At 41.9% G+C, this 22,560-nt stretch overlaps 1 protein-coding gene across 4 annotated transcripts in view; it reads right to left on the bottom strand.

Moving 5' to 3' along the window:
* The window catches only part of LOC139758427 (putative serine protease K12H4.7), a 245,973-nt gene that overhangs the window by 163,727 nt on the left and 59,686 nt on the right, over window positions 1–22,560 (bottom strand). For all 4 annotated transcript variants that reach the window (XM_071679823.1, XM_071679824.1, XM_071679825.1 and 1 more), the window contains exon 4: window positions 10,758–10,893. In XM_071679823.1, the coding sequence (XP_071535924.1) occupies window positions 10,758–10,893 (136 nt within the window). The remainder of the gene's footprint in view (window positions 1–10,757; window positions 10,894–22,560) is intronic.

The raw sequence follows: 22,560 nt of genomic DNA, 5'->3' as shown, positions 1-22,560 counted from the left end.
ATATTTAAGGAAGCAGTGATGGCTTGCGCAAAAGATGCTTGTGGCATGAGAAGCGTGGGAGGTGGGTTGATTAGAAAAGGTAGTGAGTGGTGGGATGAAGAAGTAACATTGTTAGTGAAAGAGAAGAGAGAGGCATTTGAACATTTTTTGCAGAGAAAAAATGCAAATGAGTGGGAGAGGTATAAAAGAAAGAGGCAGGAGGTCAAGAGAAAGGTGCAGGATTTGAAAAAGAGGGCAAATGAGAGATGGGGTGAGAGAGTATCATTAAATTTCAGGGAGAATAAAAATATGTTTTGGAAGGAGGTAAATAAAGTGCATAAGACAAGGGAACAAATGGGAACTTCAGTGAAGTGGGCTAATGGGGAGGTGATAACAAGTAGTGGTGATGTGAGAAGGAGATGGAGTGAGTATTTTGAAGGTTTGTTGAATGTGTTTGATGATAGAGTGGCACATATAGGGTGTTTTGGTCGAGGTGGTGTGCAAAGTGAGAGGGTTAGGGAAAATGATTTGGTAAATAGAGAAGAGGTAGTAAAAGCTTTACGGAAGATGAAAGCCGGCAAAGCAGCAGGTTTGGATGGTATTGCAGTGGAATTTATTAAAAAAGGGGGTGACTGTATTGTTGATTGGTTGGTAAGGTTATTTAATGTATGTATGATTCATGACGAGGTGCCTGAGGATTGGCGGAATGCTTGCATAGTGCCATTGTACAAGGGCAAAGGGGATAAGAGTGAGTGCTCAAATTACAGAGGTATAAGTTTGTTGAGTTTTGGAAAGAGGGGCAAGTATGAAGTCTGTTGGGGATGAGAGAGCTTGGGAAGTGAGGCAGTTGTTGTTCGCTGATGATACAGCGCTGGTGGCTGATTCATGTGAGAAACTGCAGAAGCTGGTGACTGAGTTTGGTAAAGTGTGTGAAAGAAGAAAGTTAAGAGTAAATGTGAATAAGAGCAAGGTTTTTAGGTACAGTAGGGTTGAGGGTCAAGTCAATTAGGAGGTAAGTTTGAATGGAGAAAAACTGGAGGAAGTAAAGTGTTTTAGATATCTGGGAGTGGATCTGGCAGCGGATGGAACCATGGAAGCGGAAGTGGATCATAGGATGGGGGAGGGGGCGAAAATTCTGGGAGCCTTGAAGAATGTGTGGAAGTCAAGAACATTATCTCGGAAAGCAAAAATGGGTATGTTTGAAGGAATAGTGGTACCAACAATGTTGTATGGTTGTGAGGCGTGGGCTATGGATAGAGTTGTGCGGAGGAGGATGGATGTGCTGGAAATGAGATATTTGAGGACAATGTGTGGTGTGAGGTGGTTAGATCGAGTAAGTAACGTAAGGGTAAGAGAGATGTGTGGAAATAAAAAGAGCGTGGTTGAGAGAGCAGAAGAGGGTGTTTTGAAATGGTTTGGGCACATGGAGAGAATGAGTGAGGAAAGATTGACCAAGAGGATATATGTGTCGGAGGTGGAGGGAACGAGGAGAAGTGGGAGACCAAATTGGAGGTGGAAAGATGAAGTGAAAAAGATTTTGTGTGATCGGGGCCTGAACATGAAGGAGGGTGAAAGGAGGGCAAGGAATACAGTGAATTGGATCAATGTGGTATACCGGGGTTGACGTGCTGTCAGTGGGTTGAATTAGGGCATGTAAAGCGCCTGGGGTAAACCATGGAAAGCTGTGTAGGTATGTATATTTGCGTGTGTGGACGTATGTATATACATGTGTATGGGGGTGGGTTGGGCCATTTCTTTCGTCTGTTTCCTTGCGCTACCTCGCAAATGCAGGAGACAGCGACAAAGCCAAAAAAAAAAAAAAAAAAAAAAAGATTGTTGAGAATTCCTGGTAAATTATATGGGAGGATATTGATTGAGAAGGTGAAGACATGTGCAGAGCATCAGATTGGGGAAGAGCAGTGTGGTTTCAGAAGTGGTAGAGGATGTGTGGATCAGGTGTTTGCTTTGAAGAATGTATGTGAGAAATACTTAGAAAAACAAATGGATTTGTATGCAGCATTTATGGATCCGGAGAAGGCATATGATAGAGTTGATAGAGATGCTCTGTGGAAGGTTTTAAGAATATATGGTGTGGGAGGCAAGTTGTTATAAGCAGTGAAAAGTTTTTACCGAGGATGTAAGGCATTTGTACATGTAGGAAGATATGAAAGTGATTGGTTCTCTTTGAATGTAGGTTTGCGGCATGCGTGTGTGATGTCTCCATGGTTGTTTAATTTGTTTATGGATGGGGTTGTTAGGGAGGTGAATGCAAGAGTTTTGGAAAGAGGGGCAAATATGCAGTCTGTTGTGGATGAGAGAGCTTGGGATGTGAGTCAATTGTTGTTCGCTGATGATACAGCGCTGGTGGCTGATTCATGTAAGAAACTGCAGAAGCTGGTGACTGAGTTTGGTAAAGTGTGTGAAAGAAGAAAGTTGAGAGTAAATGTGATTAAGAGCAAGGTTATTAGGTACAGTAGGTTTACCTCCCAATTGACTTGAGGGTCAAGTCAATTGGGAGGTAAGTTTGAATGGAGAAAAACTGGAGGCAGTAAAGTGTTTTAGATATCTGGGAGTGGATCTGGCAGCGGATGGAACCATGGAAGCGGAAGTGAATCATAGGGTGGGGTAGGGGGCAAAAATTCTGGGAGCCTTGAAGAATGTTTGGAAGTCGAGAACATTATCTCGGAAAGCAAAAATGGCTATGTTTGAAGGAATAGTGGTTTCAACAATGTTATATGGTTGCGAGGCGTGGGCTATAGATAGAGTTGTGCGAAGGAGGGTGGATGTGCTGGGAATGAGATGTTTGAGGACAATATGTGGTGTGAGGTGTTTTGATCTAGTAAGTATTAATAGGGTAAGAGAGATGTGTGGTAATAAAAAGTGTGGTTGAGAGAGCAGAAGAGGGTGTTTCGATATGGTTAGGCCACATGGAGAGAATGTTTGAGGAAAGATTGACTAAGAGGATATATGTGTCAGAGGTGGAGGGAATGAGTAGAAGTGGGAGACCAAATTGGAGGTGGAAAGATGGAGTAAAAAAGATTTTGAGTGATCGAGGCCTGAACATGCAGGAGGGTGAAAGGCATGCAAGGAATAGAGTGATTTGGAATGATGTGGTATACTGGGTTTGACGTGCTGTCAATGGATTGAACCAGGGCATGTGAAGCGTCTGGGGTAAACCATGGAAAGCTGTGTGGGGCCTGGATGTGGAAAGGGAGCTGTGGTTTTGGTGCATTATTACATGACAGCTAGAGACTGAGTGTGAACGAATGGGGCCTTTGTTGTCTTTTCCTAGCACTACCTTGCACACGAGGGGGGGGGTTGTTATTTTATGTGTGGCGAGGAGGCGATGGGAATGAATAAAGGCAGACAGTATGAATTATGTACATGTGTATGTATGTATATGTCTGTGTGTGTGTATATATATATGTATATGTTGAGATGTATAGGTATGTATATTTGCGTGTGTGGACATGTATGTATATACATGTGTATGTGGGTGGGTTGGGCCATTCTTTCGTCTGTTTCCTTGCGCTACCTCGCTAACGCGGGAGACAGCGACAAAGCAAAATAAAAAAACAGAATAATAAATAATAATAATAATAATAATAATAATAATAATAATAATAATTTTTTTGTTTTTAACTTTCCAAGAGAAGGAACAGAGAAGGGGGCCAGGTGAGGATATTCCCTCAGGGGCCCAGTCCTCTGTTCTTCGCGCTACCTTGCTAATGCGGAAATGGCGAATAGTTTGAAAGAAAAAAAGAAAAATAATAATAATAATAATAATAATAATAATAATAATAATAATAATAACAACAATGGTCAACAAAATTCTTACCTTTTTGTCCCACAAACTAAAATAGGTGAACCTTATAGTACTTTTCATGTTCAATTCACATCAGTTTTAAGAATTTTTCTATCAGGTATGGTGTTTAAGTGATAGAGCACTTAAATTTTACAATATGTGTACATTACTCATTCATAAATAAGGCTGGTATTACACTAAAATGTCTTACCTCTAAAATGTAGAAATGTATGATTTTAGGTTACATTTGGCCTCTGGAACATCCCTCCTTAGTGTCCAGCAGTACTCTGCCAACACAGAGGGGCTCCACTTTCCTTGGTACCATTTTCCCACATCCAAAATGTCGTGATGAAATCTTTCACTGTGCTCATCACTGAATGCCCCAAGTTTTTCCAGGAAAAAGTCTAAATGCGAGTCTAACAAGTGGATTTTCAGACTCATGTTGCACCCCAGACACTTATATGAAGTCAAGACATCTTATCTGTGATTCCCCAATATTCTTTGTAAACTCCTTAGATAACAGCCACGCAATTTTTTGAACTTCACTTAGCTTTTCATTAAACCTTTCATCTCAAAACACTTCCCTGGTATGTTGTCCTACAAAAGTACCCTCCTTGTTTTTTGCATCACTGATTCTGGGGGATTCATTCTTCAAATATGTGAATCCATGGCCAGTTTTATCCATACCTTTGATGTTCTTCATCACCCCAAGCTTAATGTGCAAAGGAGGCAGATCAATTTTCTCAGAATCAACAAGAGGAGGGTTGATGACATTCTTCCAAGGAGTCAGTGACGTCTGTTTTGGCTACACTCTCTTTACATAATGGTTTTTCTTGTCCCAGCTGTCCCACTCACAGAGGACACAATAAAACTTTGTATAACCAAGTTGCATTCCAAGTAAAAGTGCCACAACCTTAAGGTCACCACATACATTCCACTTAAAGCCCCCATACTTAATTTCTTCCAAAAGAGGCTTCATGTTATTATACAACTCCTTCATGCTAGCTGCATGAGCAAGAGTAATGGAGGGGAACTTATTTCCATTGTGGAGTAGAACCGCTTTCAAGCTTACTTTTGATGAGTCAATAAACAAGTGCCACTCATGTGCAATATGTGTGACCACATGCCTCCATAATAGAATGAACATCATTGCAAAACACCAGACAATCTTCAAGGGAGAAAAATACTTTGAAAATCATATGGTAATCACTGTAAAAAAAAACTTCAGTTTCATTCTGGAGAAGATTCCATTCCCCTATCCTGGAACCCAAACATTTGGCTCGATTCTTAACACAAATTTAACGTCCCACTTGGTCTACTTTCTCATCACCGGACTTATCGTCACTCAGTGTCACGTTTCTTGGAGGCTCTGGCACAGGTAATTCCTGAATGAGGTACTGGCCTCATGGCAGAGGTAAACTATGATATTTAACTGTATTCTTGGAGTTAGATGTTATTATTATTATTATTATTTTGCTTTGTCACTGTCTCCTGCGTGAGCGAGGTAGCGCAAGGAAACAGATGAAAGAATGGCCCAACCCATCCACAGACACATGTATATACATACACGTCCACACACGCAAATATACATACCTATACACCTCAATGTATACATATATATACACACACAGACATATACATATATACACATGTACATAATTCATACTCTCTGCCTTTATTACTTTCTCATCGCCACCTCGCCACACATGAAATAACAACCCCCTCCCCCCTCATGTGTGCGAGGTAGCGCTAGGAAAAGACAACGAAGGCCCCATTCGTTCACACTCAGTCTCTAGCTGTCATGTAATAATGCACCGAAACCACAGCTCCTTTTCCACATCCAGGCCCCACAGAACTTTCCATGGTTTACCCCAGACGCTTCACATGCCCTGGTTCAATCCATTGACAGCACGTCAACCCCGGTATACCACATCATTCCAATTCACTCTATTCCTTGCATGCCTTTCACCCTCCTGCATGTTCAGGCCCCAATCACTCAAAATCTTTTTCACTCCATCTTTCCACCTCCAATTTGGTCTCCCACTTCTCCTCGTTCCCTCCACCTCTGACACATATGTCCTCTTTGTCAATCTTTCCTCACTCATTCTCTCCATGTGACCAAACCATTTCCAAACACCCTCTTCTGCTCTCTCAACCACACTCTTTTTATTACCGCACCTCTCTCTTACCCTACTATTACTTACTCTACTCGATCAAACCACCTCACACCACATATTGTCCTCAAACATCTCATTTCCAGCACATCCACCCTCCTGCGCACAACTCTATCCATAGCGCACGCCTTGCAACCATACAACATTGTTGGCACCATTATTCCTTCAAACATAGCCATTTTTGCTTTCCGAGATAATGTTATCAACTTCCACACATTCTTCAAGGCTCCCAGAATTTTTGCCCCCTCCCCCACCCTATGATTCACTTCCGCTTCCATGGTTCCATCCGCTGCCAAATCCACTCCCAGATATCTAGAACACTTCACTTCCTCCAGTCTTTCTCCATTCAAACTTACCTCCCAATTGACTTGACCCTCAACCCTACTGTACCTAATAACCTTGCTCTTATTCACATTTACTCTCAACTTTCTTCTTTCACACACTTCACCAAACTCAGTCACCAGCTTCTGCAGTTTCTCACATGAATCAGCCACCAGCGCTGAATCATCAACGAACAACAACTAACTCTTTTCCCAAGCTCTCTCATCCACAACAGACTGCATACTTGCCCCTCTTTCCAAAACTCTTGCATTCACCTCCCTAACAATCCCATCCATAAACAAATTAAACAACCATGGAGACATCACACACCCCTGCCGCAAACCTGCATTCACTGAGAACCAATCACTTTCCTCTCTTCCTACACGTACACATGCCTTACATCCTCGATAAAAACTTTTCACTGCTTCTAACAACTTGCCTCCCACACCATATATTCTTAATACCTTCCACAGAGCATCTCTATCAACCCTATCATATGCCTAGTCCAGATCCATAAATGCTACATACAAATTCATTTGCTTTTCTAAGTATTTCTAACATACATTCTTCAAAGCAAACACCTGATCCACACATCCTCTACCACTTCTGAAACCACACTGCTCTTCCCCAATCTGAAAAAGGACTGGGAATAACTGGTTTAAAAAGAGAGATGTACATAAGTATACGTACGTAAGGAGGAGAGATGGCCAGAGAGTGTTATTAGATTACGTGTTAATTGATAGGCACACGAAAGAGAGACTTTTGGATGTTAATGTGCTGAGAGGTGCAACTGGAGGGATGTCTGATCATTATCTTGTGGAGGCGAAGGTGAAGATTTGTAGAGGTTTTCAGAAGAGAGAATGTTGGGGTGAAGAGAGTGGTGAGAGAAGTGAGCTTGGGAAGGAGACTTGTGTGAGGAAGTACCAGGAGAGACTGAGTACAGAATGGAAAAAGGTAAAAACAAAGGAGGTAAGGGGAGTGGGGGAGGAATGGGATGTATTTAGGGAAGCAGTGATGGCTTGCGCAAAAGATGCTTGTGGCATGAGAAGCATGGGAAGTGGGCAGATTAGAAAGGGTAGTGAGTGGTGGGATGAAGAAGTAAGACTATTAGTGAAAGAGAAGAGAGAGGCATTTGGACGATTTTTGTAGGGAAATAATGCAAATGAGTGGGAGATGTATAAAAGAAAGAGGCAGGAGGTCAAGAGAAAGGTGCAAGAGGTGAAAAAGAGGGCAAATGAGAGTTGGGGTGAGAGAGTATCATTAAATTTTAGGGAGAATAAAAAGACGTTATGGAAGGAGGTAAATAAAGTGCATAAGACAAGGGAACAAATGGGAACTTCAGTGAAGGGGGCTAATGGGGAGGTGATAACAAGTAGTGGTGATGTGAGAAGGAGATGGAGTGAGTACTTTGAAGGTTTGTTGAATGTGTTTGATGATAGAGTGGCAGATATAGGGTGTTTTGGTCGAGGTGGTGTGCAAAGTGAGAGGGTTGGGGAAAATGATTTGGTAAACAGAGAAGAGGTAGTAAAAGCTTTGCGAAAGATGAAAGCCGGCAAGGCAGTGGATTTGGATGGTATTGCGGTGGAATTTATTAAAAAAGGGGGTGACTGTATTGTTCACTGGTTGGTAAGGTTATTTAATGTATGTATGATTCATGGTGAGGCAGAATGCTTGCATAGTGCCATTGTACAAGGCAAAGGGGACAAAGGTGAGTGCTCAAATTACAGAGGTATAAGTTTGTTGAATATTCCTGGGAAACTATATGGGAGGGTATTGATTGAGAGGGTGACGGCATGTACAGAGCATCAGATTTTGATGTTATACCATTGATATTTCTATGCATGCATAGTGCCTTTGTATAAAGGCAAAGGGGATAAGAGTGAGTGCTCAAATTACAGAGGTATAAGTTTGTTGAGTATTCCTGGGAAATTATATGGGAGGGTATTGATTGAGAGGGTGAAGGCATGTACAGAGCATCAGATTGGGGAAGAGCAGTGTGGTTTCAGAAGTGGTAAAGGATGTGTGGATCAGGTGTTTGCTTTGAAGAATGTATGTGAGAAATACTTAGAAAAGCAAATGGATTTGTATGTAGCATTCATGGATCTGGAGAAGGCATATGATAGAGTTGATAGAGATGCTCTGTGGAAGGAACTAAGAATATATGGTGTGGGAGGCAAGTTTTTAGAAGCAGTGACAAGTTTTTATCGAGGATGTAAGGCATGGGTACGTGTAGGAAGAGAGGAAAGTGATTGGTTCTCAGTGATTGGTTCTCAGTTTGCGGCAGGGGTGTGTGATGTCTCCATGGTTGTTAAATTTGTTTATGGATGGGGTTGTTAGGGAGGTGAATGCAAGAGTTTTGGAAAGAGGGGCAAGTACGCAGTCTGTTGTGAATGAGAGAGCTTGGGAAGTGAGTCAGTTGTTGTTCGCTGATGATACAGTGCTGGTGGCTGATTCATGTGAGAAACTGCAGAAGCTGGTGACTGAGTTTGGTAAAGTGTGTGAAAGAAGAAAGTTAAAAGTAAATGTGAATAAGAGCAAGGTTATTAGGTACAGTAGGGGTGAGGGTCAAGTCAATTGGGAGGTAAGTTTGAATGGAGAAAAACTGGAGGAAGTAAAGTGTTTTAGATATCTGGGAGTGGATCTGGCAGCGGATGGAACCATGGAAGCGGAAGTGAATCATAGGGTGGGGGAGGGGGCGAAAATCCTGGGAGCCTTGAAGAATGTGTGGAAGTCGAGAACATTATCTCGGAAGGCAAAAATGGGTATGTTTGAAGGAATAGTGGTTCCAACAATGTTGTATGGTTGCAAGGCGTGGGCTATGGATATAGTGCGCAGGAGGGTGGATGTGCTGGAAATGAGATGTTTGAGGACAATATGTGGTGTGAGGTGGTTTGATCGAGTAAGTAATGGAAGGGTAAGAGAAATGTGTGGAAATATGAAGAGCGTGGTTGAGAAAGCAGAAGAGGGTGTTTTGAAATGGTTTGGGCACATGGAGAGAATGAGTGAGGAAAGATTGACCAAGAGGATATATGTGTCAGAGGTGGAGGGAACGAGGAGAAGTGGGAGACCAAATTGGAGGTGGAAAGATGGAGTGAAAAAGATTTTGAGTGATCGGGGCCTGAACATGCAGGAGGGTGAAAGGCGGGCAAGGAATAGAGTGAACTGGATCGATGTGGTATACCGGGGTCGACGTGCTGTCAATGGATTGAATCAGGGCATGTGAAGCGTCTGGGGTAAACCATGGAAAGTTGTGTGAGGCCTGGATGTGGAAAGGGAGCTGTGGTTTCGGGTATTATTGCATGACAGCTAGAGACTCAGTGTGAACGATTGGTGCCTTTGTTGTCTTTTCCTAGCGCTACCTTACACACATGAGCGGGAGGGGGATGTTATTCCATGTGTGGCGAGGTGGCGATGGGAATGAATAAAGGCAGACAGTGTGAATTGTGTGCATGTGTATATATGTGTGTACCTTGAGATGTATGGGTATGTATATTTGCGTGTGGGGACGTGTATGTATATACACGTGTATGGGGGTGAGTTGGGCCATTTCTTTCGTCTGTTTCCTTGCGTTACCTCGCAAATGCAGGAGACAGCGGCAAAGCAAAAATAAATAAAAAACCACTGATATTTGTCAAGCACAAGTTGCAATCCGAAGCATGGTCTTTGGGTTTTCTGCAAGTCATAGGATTGGCAAAAGGCATATGGCATGAACCTTTAGCTAATACAGTGAGAAGCCTGACACATGTGACACAACAAATATGGGGGGCCCAACTTTTATCCTGGTCACCCTCTTTACAACCAAAGTAATGCTCATAGCAATTTTTAATGAGGATTGTGAGAGAACATTTTTATGATATGAATGTCAATTAACCACAGATGTGTCAGAGAGAATTAGGACATTTTACAGTTTCTTGGCATTATAATGGTGGATGGGGTATCAGCACAACACTTTAATTCATAAAAGCACAATCTGTCAAGAGTAGAAAAGACAGTGTTTACACAATGAGTTCTCGCTTGCACATGACAGAGAACTGCTGATCAGGAGTGGGCACTGTCTGAATGTCTCAACATTCCCAGTCGTGTTCTGCAAGCCTCTGGTGACTCATTCATCTAGAGTTGTGCTTTCCAAAAGAAGCTATTGCACTTCACAAACAATGAGAATAGCTGTGTCTGTTAAACTTTTTGTTTCAAATGCTTCGTAGAGCACCGGTGCATATATACCGCACTTAATGATATGCAAGTAGGCTGGACCAAAAAGCTATGGGTGATAGAGAAATTCTGAAAACATACTTGGATTCAGTGTGCAAAATTACACGAGATATATTTTTCCATGGGACAAAATCTTTAGTGACAGTGTAATACAATACCAATCCTGGATTTGAATAAATTACTGTGACCATCCACCGTAATAAAAGTCTACACATACAAAAGATGGTTTTAGTACCTTTCATAATTTACGAAGAAAAATGACTTATTACCTGAAATGTTTGGTGATAATCCGCCATCCTACCTGGTGCTGTAATAGTAAGTGCAGTTGACGGTTAGCTTCTCGAATCTCGGAGTTGCATTTCTCTCCTTTAGTGGCAAGAGAGTCACGAACAACTTCTAAGTACTCTGTTGAAAGTGAAAAGAATTTATCAATGTTGTCCTGCATTAAAAAGATGGTGGTGAGATGAGGGGAAGGAATAATGATATGGGAAGGAATCACTTGTTGGTATGAGGAATTTGAGCCACAAAGGTTATGAGTGACACATTAGGTGATGAACCTGAACCTGCACCATGCAGAACTCAGAGAGTCAGCCACATCCATCAGCTGAGTCCAAAGATCATGAAGAGTTGTGACTGCATTTGGGCAGAGTAAATGCTGGGCAGTTGAAGAGAATGTGATCAGTGTCTTCAGTTCAGAGGATGAATTTTGAGTATATAGCAGCCTGTTATACGCTAATCGATATCAATAATGTTGAAAAGATGGTTGATGTGAAAAGGGGCAGAAGAGAAAATGTAAACTGTATTTTCTAGGTAGCTTAGTTTCAGGTAGTGTCTCTTTGGCTGAAAGGAGTTCAAGAATGGGGTGAGAAAGAAGATGCTTAGTAACTGACAGTTCATTCCCATAGGATTTGTTTTTTGAAGTAGTGTTTGCTGGGGATTGGGATATATGAGTACAAGTGGCTGAAGTGTGAGGCATTTATTTTAGTGATCAACATGGCAAAAGCAAATTATGCCCCAGTCAAAGCTGTCTTGGGAGAGAGAAAAAAAATAAAGGAAAAAGAATGAAATCAATTAGAGTTTAGTGATGTTTGAAGACCTGACTCTGGGGAAGAAAGGTTATAGGGAGAGAGATAAATAAAGGTAGGATGAGAATTTCACAACTTAGCTGTTCAAGGAAATGAGGCAACATTATAGCCAATCCTCAATTGGCCTGCCTCCACACAGAAATTGTAGGAAGCAGAAGCCAAACACATGCCATGGGTCTAAACCTTGGGGGTGAGGCATATACAGACAGCTCATGAGAACAATGGCCAAGACAATCCCTAAAGAATAGAGACAGAGCAGCAACACCACAGTAAATGAAAAGAGATGCTTGAATAGATGCGATACCACAAGAATTAATGAGAAAGTGGGCTTTGAATCCATCCTAATTAATGATGAGGTAGAGGATGAGCCACCCCCAACGTGTGAGCAGTATTCCGCACTCGGGTAAATACAATAACTATATATACATATATATATGTATAAAACAGCAACTTGCAAGAAAAATATTCATTATTCATTATTTATTTATTTTGCTTTGTCGCTGTCTCCCGCGTTAGCGAGGTAGCGCAAGGAAACAGATGAAAGAATGGCCCAACCCGCCCACATACACATGTATATACATACACGTCCACACACGCAAATATACATACCTATAAATCTCAATGTACACATATATATACACACACAGACATATACATATATACACATGTACATAATTCATACTGTCTGCCTTTATTTGTTCCCATCGCCACCTCACCACACATGGAATAACAACCCCCTCCCCCCTCATGTGTGCGAGGTAGTGCTAGGAAAAGACACCAAAGGCCCCATTCGTTCACACTCAGTCTCAAGCTGTCATGTAATAATGCACCGAAACCACAGCTCCCTTTCCACATCCAGGACCCACACAACTTTCCATGGTTTACCCCAGACGCTTCACATGCCCTGGTTCAATCCATTGACAGCACGTCGACCCCGGTATACCACATCGTTCCAATTCACTCTATTCCTTGCACGCCTTTCACCCTCCTGCATGTTCAGGCCCCGATCACTCAAAATCATTTTCACCCCATCTTTCTACCTCAAATTTGGTCTCCCATTCTCCTCGTTCCCTCCACCTCTGACACATATATCCTCTTGGTCAATCTTTCCTCACTCATTCTCTCTATGTGACCAAACCATTTCAAAACACCCTCTTCTGCTCTCTCAACCACACTCTTTTTATTTCCACACATCTCTCTTACCCTTACATTACTTACTCGATCAAACCACCTCACACCACATATTGTCCTCAAACATCTCATTTCCAGCACATCCACCCTCCTGCACACAACTCTATCCATAGCCCACGCCTCGCAACCATACAACATTGTTGGAACCACTATTCTTTCAAACATACCCATTTTTGCTTTCCAAGATAATGTTCTCGACTTCCAAACATTCTTCAAGGCTCCCAGAATTTTCGCCCCCTCCCCCACCCTATGATTCACTTCCGCTTCCATGGTTCCATCTGCTGCCAGATCCACTCCCAGATATCTAAAACACTTTACTTCCTCCAGTTTTTCTCCATTCAAACTTACCTCCCAATTGGCTTGACCCTCAACCCAACTGTACCTAATAACCTTGCTCTTATTCACATTTACTCTTAACTTTCTTCTTTCACACACTTTACCAAACTCAGTCACCAGCTTCTGCAGTTTCTTACATGAATCAGCCACCAGCGCTGTATCATCAGCGAACAACAACTGACTGACTTCCCAAGCTCTCTCATCCCCAACAGACTGCATACTTGCCCCTCTTTCCAAAACTCTTGCATTCATCTCCCTAACAACCCCATCCATAAACAAATTAAACAACCATGGAGACATCACACACCCCTGCCGCAAACCTACATTCACTGAGAACCCATCACTTTCCGCTCTTCCTACACGTACCCATGCCTTACATCCTCGATAAAAACTTTTCACTGCTTCTAACAACTTGCCTCCCACACCATATATTCTTAATACCTTCCACAGAGCATCTCTATCAACTCTATCATATACCTTCTCCAGATCCATAAATGCTACATACAAATCCATTTGGCATATGATAGAGTTGATAGAGATGCTCTGTGGAAGGTATTAAGAATATATGGTGTGGGAGGCAAGTTGTTAGAAGCAGTGAAAAGTTTTTATCGAGGATGTAAGGCATGGGTACGTGTAGGAAGAGCGGAAAGTGATGGGTTCTCAGTGAATGTAGGTTTGCGGCAGGGGTGTGTGATGTCTCCATGGTTGTTTAATTTGTTTATGGATGGGGTTGTTAGGGAGATGAATGCAAGAGTTTTGGAAAGAGGGGCAAGTATGCAGTCTGTTGGGGATGAGAGAGCTTGGGAAGTCAGTCAGTTGTTGTTCGCTGATGATACAGCGCTGGTGGCTGATTCATGTAAGAAACTGCAGAAGCTGGTGACTGAGTTTGGTAAAGTGTGTGAAAGAAGAAAGTTAAGAGTAAATGTGAATAAGAGCAAGGTTATTAGGTACAGTAGGGTTGAGGGTCAAGTCAATTGGGAGGTGAGTTTGAATGGAGAAAAACTGGAGGAAGTAAAGTGTTTTAGATATCTGGGAGTGGATCTGGCAGCGGATGGAACCATGGAAGCGGAAGTGGATCATAGGATGGGGGAGGGGGCGAAAATTCTGGGAGCCTTGAAGAATGTGTGGAAGTCGAGAACATTATCTCGGAAAGCAAAAATGGGTATGTTTGAAGGAATAGTGGTTCCAACAATGTTGTATGGTTGCGAGGCGTGGGCTATGGATAGAGTGGTGCGCAGGAGGATGGATGTGCTGGAAATGAGATGTTTGAGGACAATGTGTGGTGTGAGGTGGTTTGATCGAGTAAGTAACGTAAGGGTAAGAGAGATGTGTGGAAATAATAAGAGCGTGGTTGAGAGAGCAGAAGAGGGTGTTTTGAAATGGTTTGGGCACATGGAGAGAATGAGTGAGGAAAGATTGACCAAGAGGATATATGTGTCGGAGGTGGAGGGAACGAGGAGAAGAGGGAGACCAAATTGGAGGTGGAAAGATGGAGTGAAAAAGATTTTGTGTGATCGGGGCCTGAACATACAGGAGGGTGAAAGGAGGGCAAGGAATAGAGTGAATTGGAGCGATGTGGTATACCGGGGTTGACGTGCTGTCAGTGGATTGAATCAGGGCATGTGAAGCGCCTGGGGTAAACCATGGAAAGCTGTGTAGGTATGTATATTTGCGTGTGTGGACGTATGTATATACATGTGTATGGGGGTGGGTTGGGCCATTTCTTTCGTCTGTTTCCTTGCGATACCTCGCAAACGCGGGAGACAGCGACAAAGAAAAAAAAAAAAATCCATTTGCTTTTCTAAGTATTTCTCACATACATTCTTCAAAGCAAACACCTGATCCACACATCCTCTACCACTTCTGAAACCACACTGCTCTTCCCCATTCTGATGCTCTGTACATGCCTTCACCCTCTCAATCAATACCCTCCCATATAATTTACCAGGAATACTCAACAAACTTATACCTCTCTAATTTGAGCACTCACTCTTATCCCCTTTGCCTTTGTACAATGGCACTATGCAAGCATTCTGCCAATCCTCAGGCACCTCACCATGAATCATATATTTTTTATTTTTTATTATACTTTGTCGCTGTCTCCTGCGTTTGCGAGGTAGCGCAAGGAAACAGACGAAAGAAATGGCCCAACCCCCCCCCCATACACATGTATATACATACGTCCACACACGCAAATATACATACCTACACAGCTTTCCATGGTTTACCCCAGACGCTTCACATGCCCTGCTTCAATCCACTGACAGCACGTCAACCCCGGTATACCACATCGCTCCAATTCACTCTATTCCTTGCCCTCCTTTCACCCTCCTGCATGTTCAGGCCCCGATCACACAAAATCTTTTTCACTCCATCTTTCCACCTCCAATTTGGTCTCCCTCTTCTCCTTGTTCCCTCCACCTCCGACACATATATCCTCTTGGGCAATCTTTCCTCACTCATCCTCTCCATGTGCCCAAACCACTTCAAAACACCCTCTTCTGCTCTCTCAACCACGCTCTTTTTATTTCCACACATCTCTCTTACCCTTACGTTACTCACTCGATCAAACCACCTCACACCACACATTGTCCTCAAACATCTCATTTCCAGCACATCCATCCTCCTGCGCACAACTCTATCCATAGCCCACGCCTCGCAACCATACAACATTGTTGGAACCACTATTCCTTCAAACATACCCATTTTTGCTTTCCGAGATAATGTTCTCGACTTCTACACATTCTTCAAGGCCCCCAGAATTTTCGCCCCCTCCCCCACCCTATGATCCACTTCCGCTTCCATGGTTCCATCCGCTGCCAGATCCACTCCCAGATATCTAAAACACTTCACTTCCTCCAGTTTTTCTCCATTCAAACTCACCTCCCAATTGACTTGACCCTCAACCCTACTGTACCTAATAACCTTGCTCTTATTCACATTTACTCTTAACTTTCTTCTTCCACACACTTTTCCAAACTCAGTCACCAGCTTCTGCAGTTTCTCACATGAATCAGCCACCAGCGCTGTATCATCAGCGAACAACAACTGACTCACTTCCCATGAATCATACATACACTAAATAACCTTACCAACCAGTCAACAATACAGTCACCCCCTTTTTTCATAAATTCCACTGCAATACCATCCAAACCTGCTGTCTTGCCGGCTTTCATCTTCCGTAAAGCTTTTACTACCTCTTCTCTATTTACCAAATCATTTTCCCTAACCCTCTCACTTTGCACACCACCTTGACCAAAACACCCTATATCTGCCACTCTATCATCAAACACATTCAACAAACCTTCAAAATACTCACTCCATCTCTTCTCACATCACCACTACTTGTTATCACCTGCCCATTAGCCCCCTTCACTGAAGTTCCCATTTGCTCCCTTGTCTTACGCACTTTATTTACCTCCTTCCAAAACATCTTTTTATTCTCCCTGAAATTTAATGATACTCTCTCACCCCAACTCTCATTTGCCCTCTTTTTCACCTCTTGCACCTTTCTCTTGACCTCCTGCCTCTTTCTTTTATACCTCTCCCACTCATTTGCATTTTTTCCCTGCAAAAATCGTCCAAATGCCTCTCTCTTCTCTTTCACTAATAATCTTACTTCTTCATCCCACCATTCACTGCCTTTTCTAATCAACCCACCTCCCACGCTTCTCATGCCATAAGCATCTTTTGCGTAAGCCATCACTGCTTCCCTATATACATCCCATTCCTCCCCCACTCCCCTTACCCCCTTTGTTCTCACCTTTTTCCATTCTGTACTCAGTCTCTCCTGGTACTTCCTCACACAAGTCTCCTTCCCAAGCTCACTTACTCTCACCACTCTCTTCACCCCAACATTCTCTCTTCTTTTCTGAAAACCCCCACAAATCTTCACCTTCGCCTCCACAAGATAATGATCAGACATCCCTCCAGTTGCACCTCTCAGCACATTAACATCCAAAAGTCTCTCTTTCGTGCGTCTATCAATTAACACATAATCCAATAACGCTCTCTGGCCATCTCTCCTACTTACATACGTATACTTATGTATATCTCGCTTTTTAAACCAGGTATTCCCAATCACCAGTCCTTTTTCAGCACATAAATCTACAAGCTCTTCACCATTTCCATTTACAACACTGAACACCCCATGTATACCAATTATTCCCTCAACTGCCACATTACTCACCTTTGCATTCAAATCACCCATCACTATAACCTGGTCTTGTGCATCAAAACCACTAACACACTCATTCAGCTGCTCCCAAAACACTTGCCTCTCATGATCTTTCTTCTCATGCCCAGGTGCATATGCACCAATAATCACCCATCTCTCTCCATCAACTTTCAGTTTTACCCATATCAATCTAGAATTTACTTTCTTACACTCTATCACATACTCCCACAACTCCTGATTCAGGAGTAGTGCTACTCCTTCCCTTGCTCTTGTCCTCTCACTAACCCCTGACTTTACTCCCAAGACATTCCCAAACCACTCTTCCCCTTTACCCTTGAGCTTCGTTTCACTCAGAGCCAAAACATCCAGGTTCCTTTCCTCAAACATACTCCCTATCTCTCCTTTTTTCTCATCTTGGTTACATCCACACATTTAGACACCCCAATCTGAGCCTTCGAGGAGGATGAGCACTCCTCACGTGACTCCTTCTTCTGTTTCCCCTTTTAGAAAGTTAAAATACAAGGAGGGGAGGGTTTCTGGCCCCCCTGCTCCCGTCCCCTTTCGTCGCCTTCTACGACACGTGAGGAATATGTGGGAAGTATTCTTTCTCCCCTATCCCAGGGATTCATGGCACCTATAAAACACTTCTGGGTAGCAAACTTTGTGATATTGATAACATAAAGTTTCCTGGACAGAGAGGAGGCTCTGCTTATGCCCAGCATGTTAATGTTATTACAGGATTGAACTGCTGCTTATGCCCAGCATGTTAATGTTATTACAGGATTGAACTGCTGCTTATGCCCAGCATGTTAATGTTATTACAGGGTTGAACTGCACTGCTCTGAAACTGAACAAAGGGAAACAAAAGATTCTTACACAGTGATACAGGAGAAATTGCATTTTAGCATTACTGAATTTAAAAAGGTTACTACTTCTACACTCCAAGATGCTGCACAGATCCAAACTGTGAAAAACAATATGATCAGTAAGAGAAAAAGTATGAAGGGCAGGAGGTGAGGAAAGTGAGTTGAGACACGAAGAATGAAGTCATCAGCATAAATGTGAATAAGGTCTGAAATTGAAGAGATGATTGAATGAGAGAAGAAAGAGAGTAGGCAATAGGACAGAGCCCTGAGGAACACCACCACTGATAGGACAGGAGGGGAAAGTCATTCCACCCCAACATTCTTTGTAATAGAGACCAACAAGGCACAGAAAAATATACTCCAATCAAGGCCATTTTGGGTAAAAAAAGCTGGAGAGAGAGAGAAAGAAGAAATTAATCAGGGACCCACAAATGTTTGTAGACTACTACAATGGAATGGCCAGAGAGGAACTTATGCATTAGAAAAGAGAAAAGTTTAGAAGCAAAGACTTGTTTTATCTTGTCAAAGGCTTTGGAGGTGTTGAGGGATATGACAAAAGTTTCACCAAACTGCTGAGAGAGGAGGATCAGGGGTAAGTCATATCAGAGAGATCAAAATTAGACCTGGCACTGCAAAATCCATACTCATGATCTGAAAAAGAGAGAATGAAATTCTAAATGTTTGAGAAATTGAGAGTTTAGGAGCATTTCAGAGACTTTGAAGATAGCAGAAGTGAGAGAAATGAGGCAATTGTGGAGGGATGAATTGCACCAAGGCAACCCACCAAGCAGAGGGAAAAGTCTGGGTTTTTAGAAAGAGTTGAAACAGGCAAACATGGGCTAAATAGCACAATCCTTTAGGTCTCTGAGATACTATACCATCTGAGCTATACTTTTTGTCCACATGGAGCTGGATGTGTACTTGGAGGACCCTATATGAGGAGAATATAGAAGGCATAGGATCAGTGGGAGGGGACAGAGACAAAAGACTAGATGGTGAATTATTTAAAGGTGAGTTAGAGGAAAAGAAGGTCCCAAAAAGAGACATTTTATCAGCTGTTTGAAAATGTGAGAGGACCTATCTATCAACAAACGATCTCGAACACACGTTAGAATGTCAGCAGGTTTCACCGACATAACAGCCACTACAGCCTGAGCAAGAAAACTTATAAACTTATAAATCCTTCACGCAGAACGTATTACATGTGCTACTATACTTGCTAAGTAACTTATGTTTCAAAATAAAGTCAAAGAAAAAATTCTAGTGGCAATGAATGCAAAATGCAGAAAGGCAGATGTAAAGTGCCAAAAGTTCCAAGACACTTGGACACTTCATTACTTCTTCATCAAGCATGCTGGGAAACCAGTTTGTCTCATTTGCCTAAAAACTGTTGCTGTGATGAAGGTGGCAAATATCAGGCGACATTATGAGATCTGCCACAGTTGATATTTTAAGAAGTTTGCTAGGCAAGCAAGGAAAGGTGAAGTTGAAAGACTGAAGGCTAGTTTAAAAAAAATAATTTCATGGCAAGAAAAACAGTGAAAATGAAGGAAATACTTGTGCCAGCTACAAAGTCGCAAAATGTATTTCAGAAAAGATGAAGCTTTTTACAGATGGAGAGTTTGTCAAAGAATGTTTAATGGCAGTGGTGGATATTGTTTGTCCTGAAAAGAAATCTATATTTGCAGCTATCAGCCTGGCTGGAAGAACGATCACAGCGTAAGTTGAAGAAATGTCAGCAGATGTTAAAAGTTGTTTAAGGGATTTATTTTTATTTATTATACTTTGTCGCTGTCTCCCTCGTTAGTGAGGTAGCACAAGGAAACAGATGAAAGAATGGCCCAACCCATCCACCTACACATGTATATACATGCACGTTCACACATGCAGGGATGTCTGCAACAAAATGCAATCTTTTTTAATTGCGCTTGATGACAGAACAGACTTGAGAAAGACCGCTCAACTTGCAGTGTTTGTGCGAGGAATGACCTCAACTTTTCAAATTTCTGAAGATTATTCAATCAATTGCTATGAAGGACATGGTTGCATGGGTTTTCAAGCTTTGTTGAAAATGATATCAGAAATGAAACTTGATGTGTGGAAGTTAAATGGCATCACAACTGATGGGGCACCAGCAATGGTGAGGAAAAAGTATCATCGCACTGCTGCAAGGACAAATGAAAAACTTTGGAATTGCACAAAAACTGGTTAAAATCCTTTGCATTATCCATCAAGGGGCATTATGTGCCAAGTCACTGAAATTAAAGGATATCATGGACACTGTTGTTATGGCAGTAAATTTGATCCTATATCATGGACTGAATCATCGCTAGTTTCAGCAGTTTTTGTTAGATACGAAGGCAGAACATGGGGACCTGGCTTATTTCTGCAATGCATGCTGGCTTAGCTGAGAGTCAATGCTGGAAAGAGTACTTGCAGTGCATGAAGAGGTGGCACTATTACGTGAGAGCAAAAATGAGGATGCTTCACATTTTCATGATCCTGACTGGCTTGCAACCTTGGCATTTCTCATGAACATCACATCTCATTTAAATAACTTGAACATATACCTTCAAGGAAAAAATCAGCTGATACATAAGAAGTACGGTCATATTGTAGCCTTTGAAAGAAATCTGCAATCAAAGGACCACCAGCTTCAGAAAGGAAATTGTGGACATTTTTCCAGTTTTCAAAAAAGTAAAGCAGAAGATCCAGGCATTTGTGTGAATATTGGAAGTGGACACTGCATTAGAAATTTTTCAAATGGAATTGATTGAGATGCAGTGTGATGAACTATTGAGATCAAAATTGTATTCTGAAGATTTGTCAGTGCTTGACTTCTATAGAAAATGTAATCATCCAAGTGGGAATTATCCTATCTTAGTAGACCATGCAAAAATGATGGCATCATTGTTTGGCAACGCTTATCTGTGTGAGCAATTATTTTCAAAAATGTCACACACCAAAAACTGTTTGAGCACAAGGTTAATTGATGCCCATCTGGATAAACACCCTTGGCATCAACAAGTTGGATACCCAATACAGAAAAGCCTTCAAGCAACAAACAACATCAAGATTCACAGTTATTCATTGACTGTATGCATTAGAATAAGTTGATTTTCTTTTTTATTATACATCATTTACACCATTCAATGCATCATTTTCATACTTATGTTTTAAAGATTCTTTGTGTCTTTTTAATAGATTCAAAAATGCCTTGATTGAAATAAACTGCGACTAAATTAAGTTCTTTGATTACTAATTGGCTACCTTGGCCAAGTACAAATGATTTTCTAGCAAGCATTATTCATTGATCTGAGGGAAAATATAACAAGATGTATATAAATGGATAATTCCCATATTTCAAGCTTGTTTATGGCATTTAATATGTGCTCCAGCCTGCAGAAGCAAAAAGGTTGTCAACCATTGCAACAGAGCGGTAGGTCAGAAAAGTGGGGGATCACTTACATTACAGTTGTTGGAGTTTTTTTTTGGGTAAGGACTGAAAACATTTGTCAACATAAACCAAGTCAGCAACTTTCTTTTTTATCACAGCATGCCTGACTTTGCAAAGAACAGCTTTGCAATGATTCCAAGCAGAAATGAAAGTGAAGTAATGTTCATAGGAAGGGAAGAGCTTCATGGTCAGGTATAACAATCAAACCATCAATAAAGGAAAAGGCTTAGAAGATGGGATACAGGACCCCATCTCAGTCAAGATTACCTCTGCTATGCTCTCATCACAATATGACAATATGAGGCACCCCAACCAGAAAAAAGTACCCATCCCAGGAAGAGTCAATACAGTAGCTGCAACAAAATAACCTATGAACTCTCCTAGTATCAAAATTGGCATTTCAAGGGGGTGACAGACTGGGCATGCCAATTAGAATAACAGAAATAAGATTGTGGTCAGAAGACCCTAAGAGTGCAAAAATGGCAGGGCTCAGAGGTAAAAGAGGTCAAGTGTGTTGACAAAGTGGTTGTAAAGGTTATGAACTCATGTAGGGTGTTTAATTAACTGTTTTAGAGCACCGAGGAAAGAATAAGGAAAGGTCTTATCTCCACCAGGATAATTCCAGTTAAAGCCTAATTAATCCTTGTACACTGAAATCCCCTGCACAGATGATCTCAGCTCTGGATGAGAAGAAAGCATAGCTTCATAGTAAGAAGTCAAAGAGTTGAGTTTTATATAATTGGAGTGCTCATCCTCCTCGAAGGCTCAAACTGGGGTGTCTAAATGTGTGTGGATATAACCAAGATGAGAAAAAGGAGAGATAGGTACAGGTGTACCACCGATTTTCTAGCAACTGATGGTTCTGCACCTCTTTTAGTCCTGACAAAATTACGTGAGGGAACTTGAAATTACCGTGGCCACCAGACTAGTTTGCAGGGCAGCCACAGGTGGCGTTGTGTG

The sequence above is a fragment of the Panulirus ornatus genome, chromosome 30 (assembly GCF_036320965.1).
Source record: "Panulirus ornatus isolate Po-2019 chromosome 30, ASM3632096v1, whole genome shotgun sequence".
Taxonomy (NCBI): Eukaryota; Metazoa; Arthropoda; class Malacostraca; order Decapoda; family Palinuridae; genus Panulirus; species Panulirus ornatus.
This window is presented reverse-complemented; position numbering and strand designations above follow the sequence as displayed.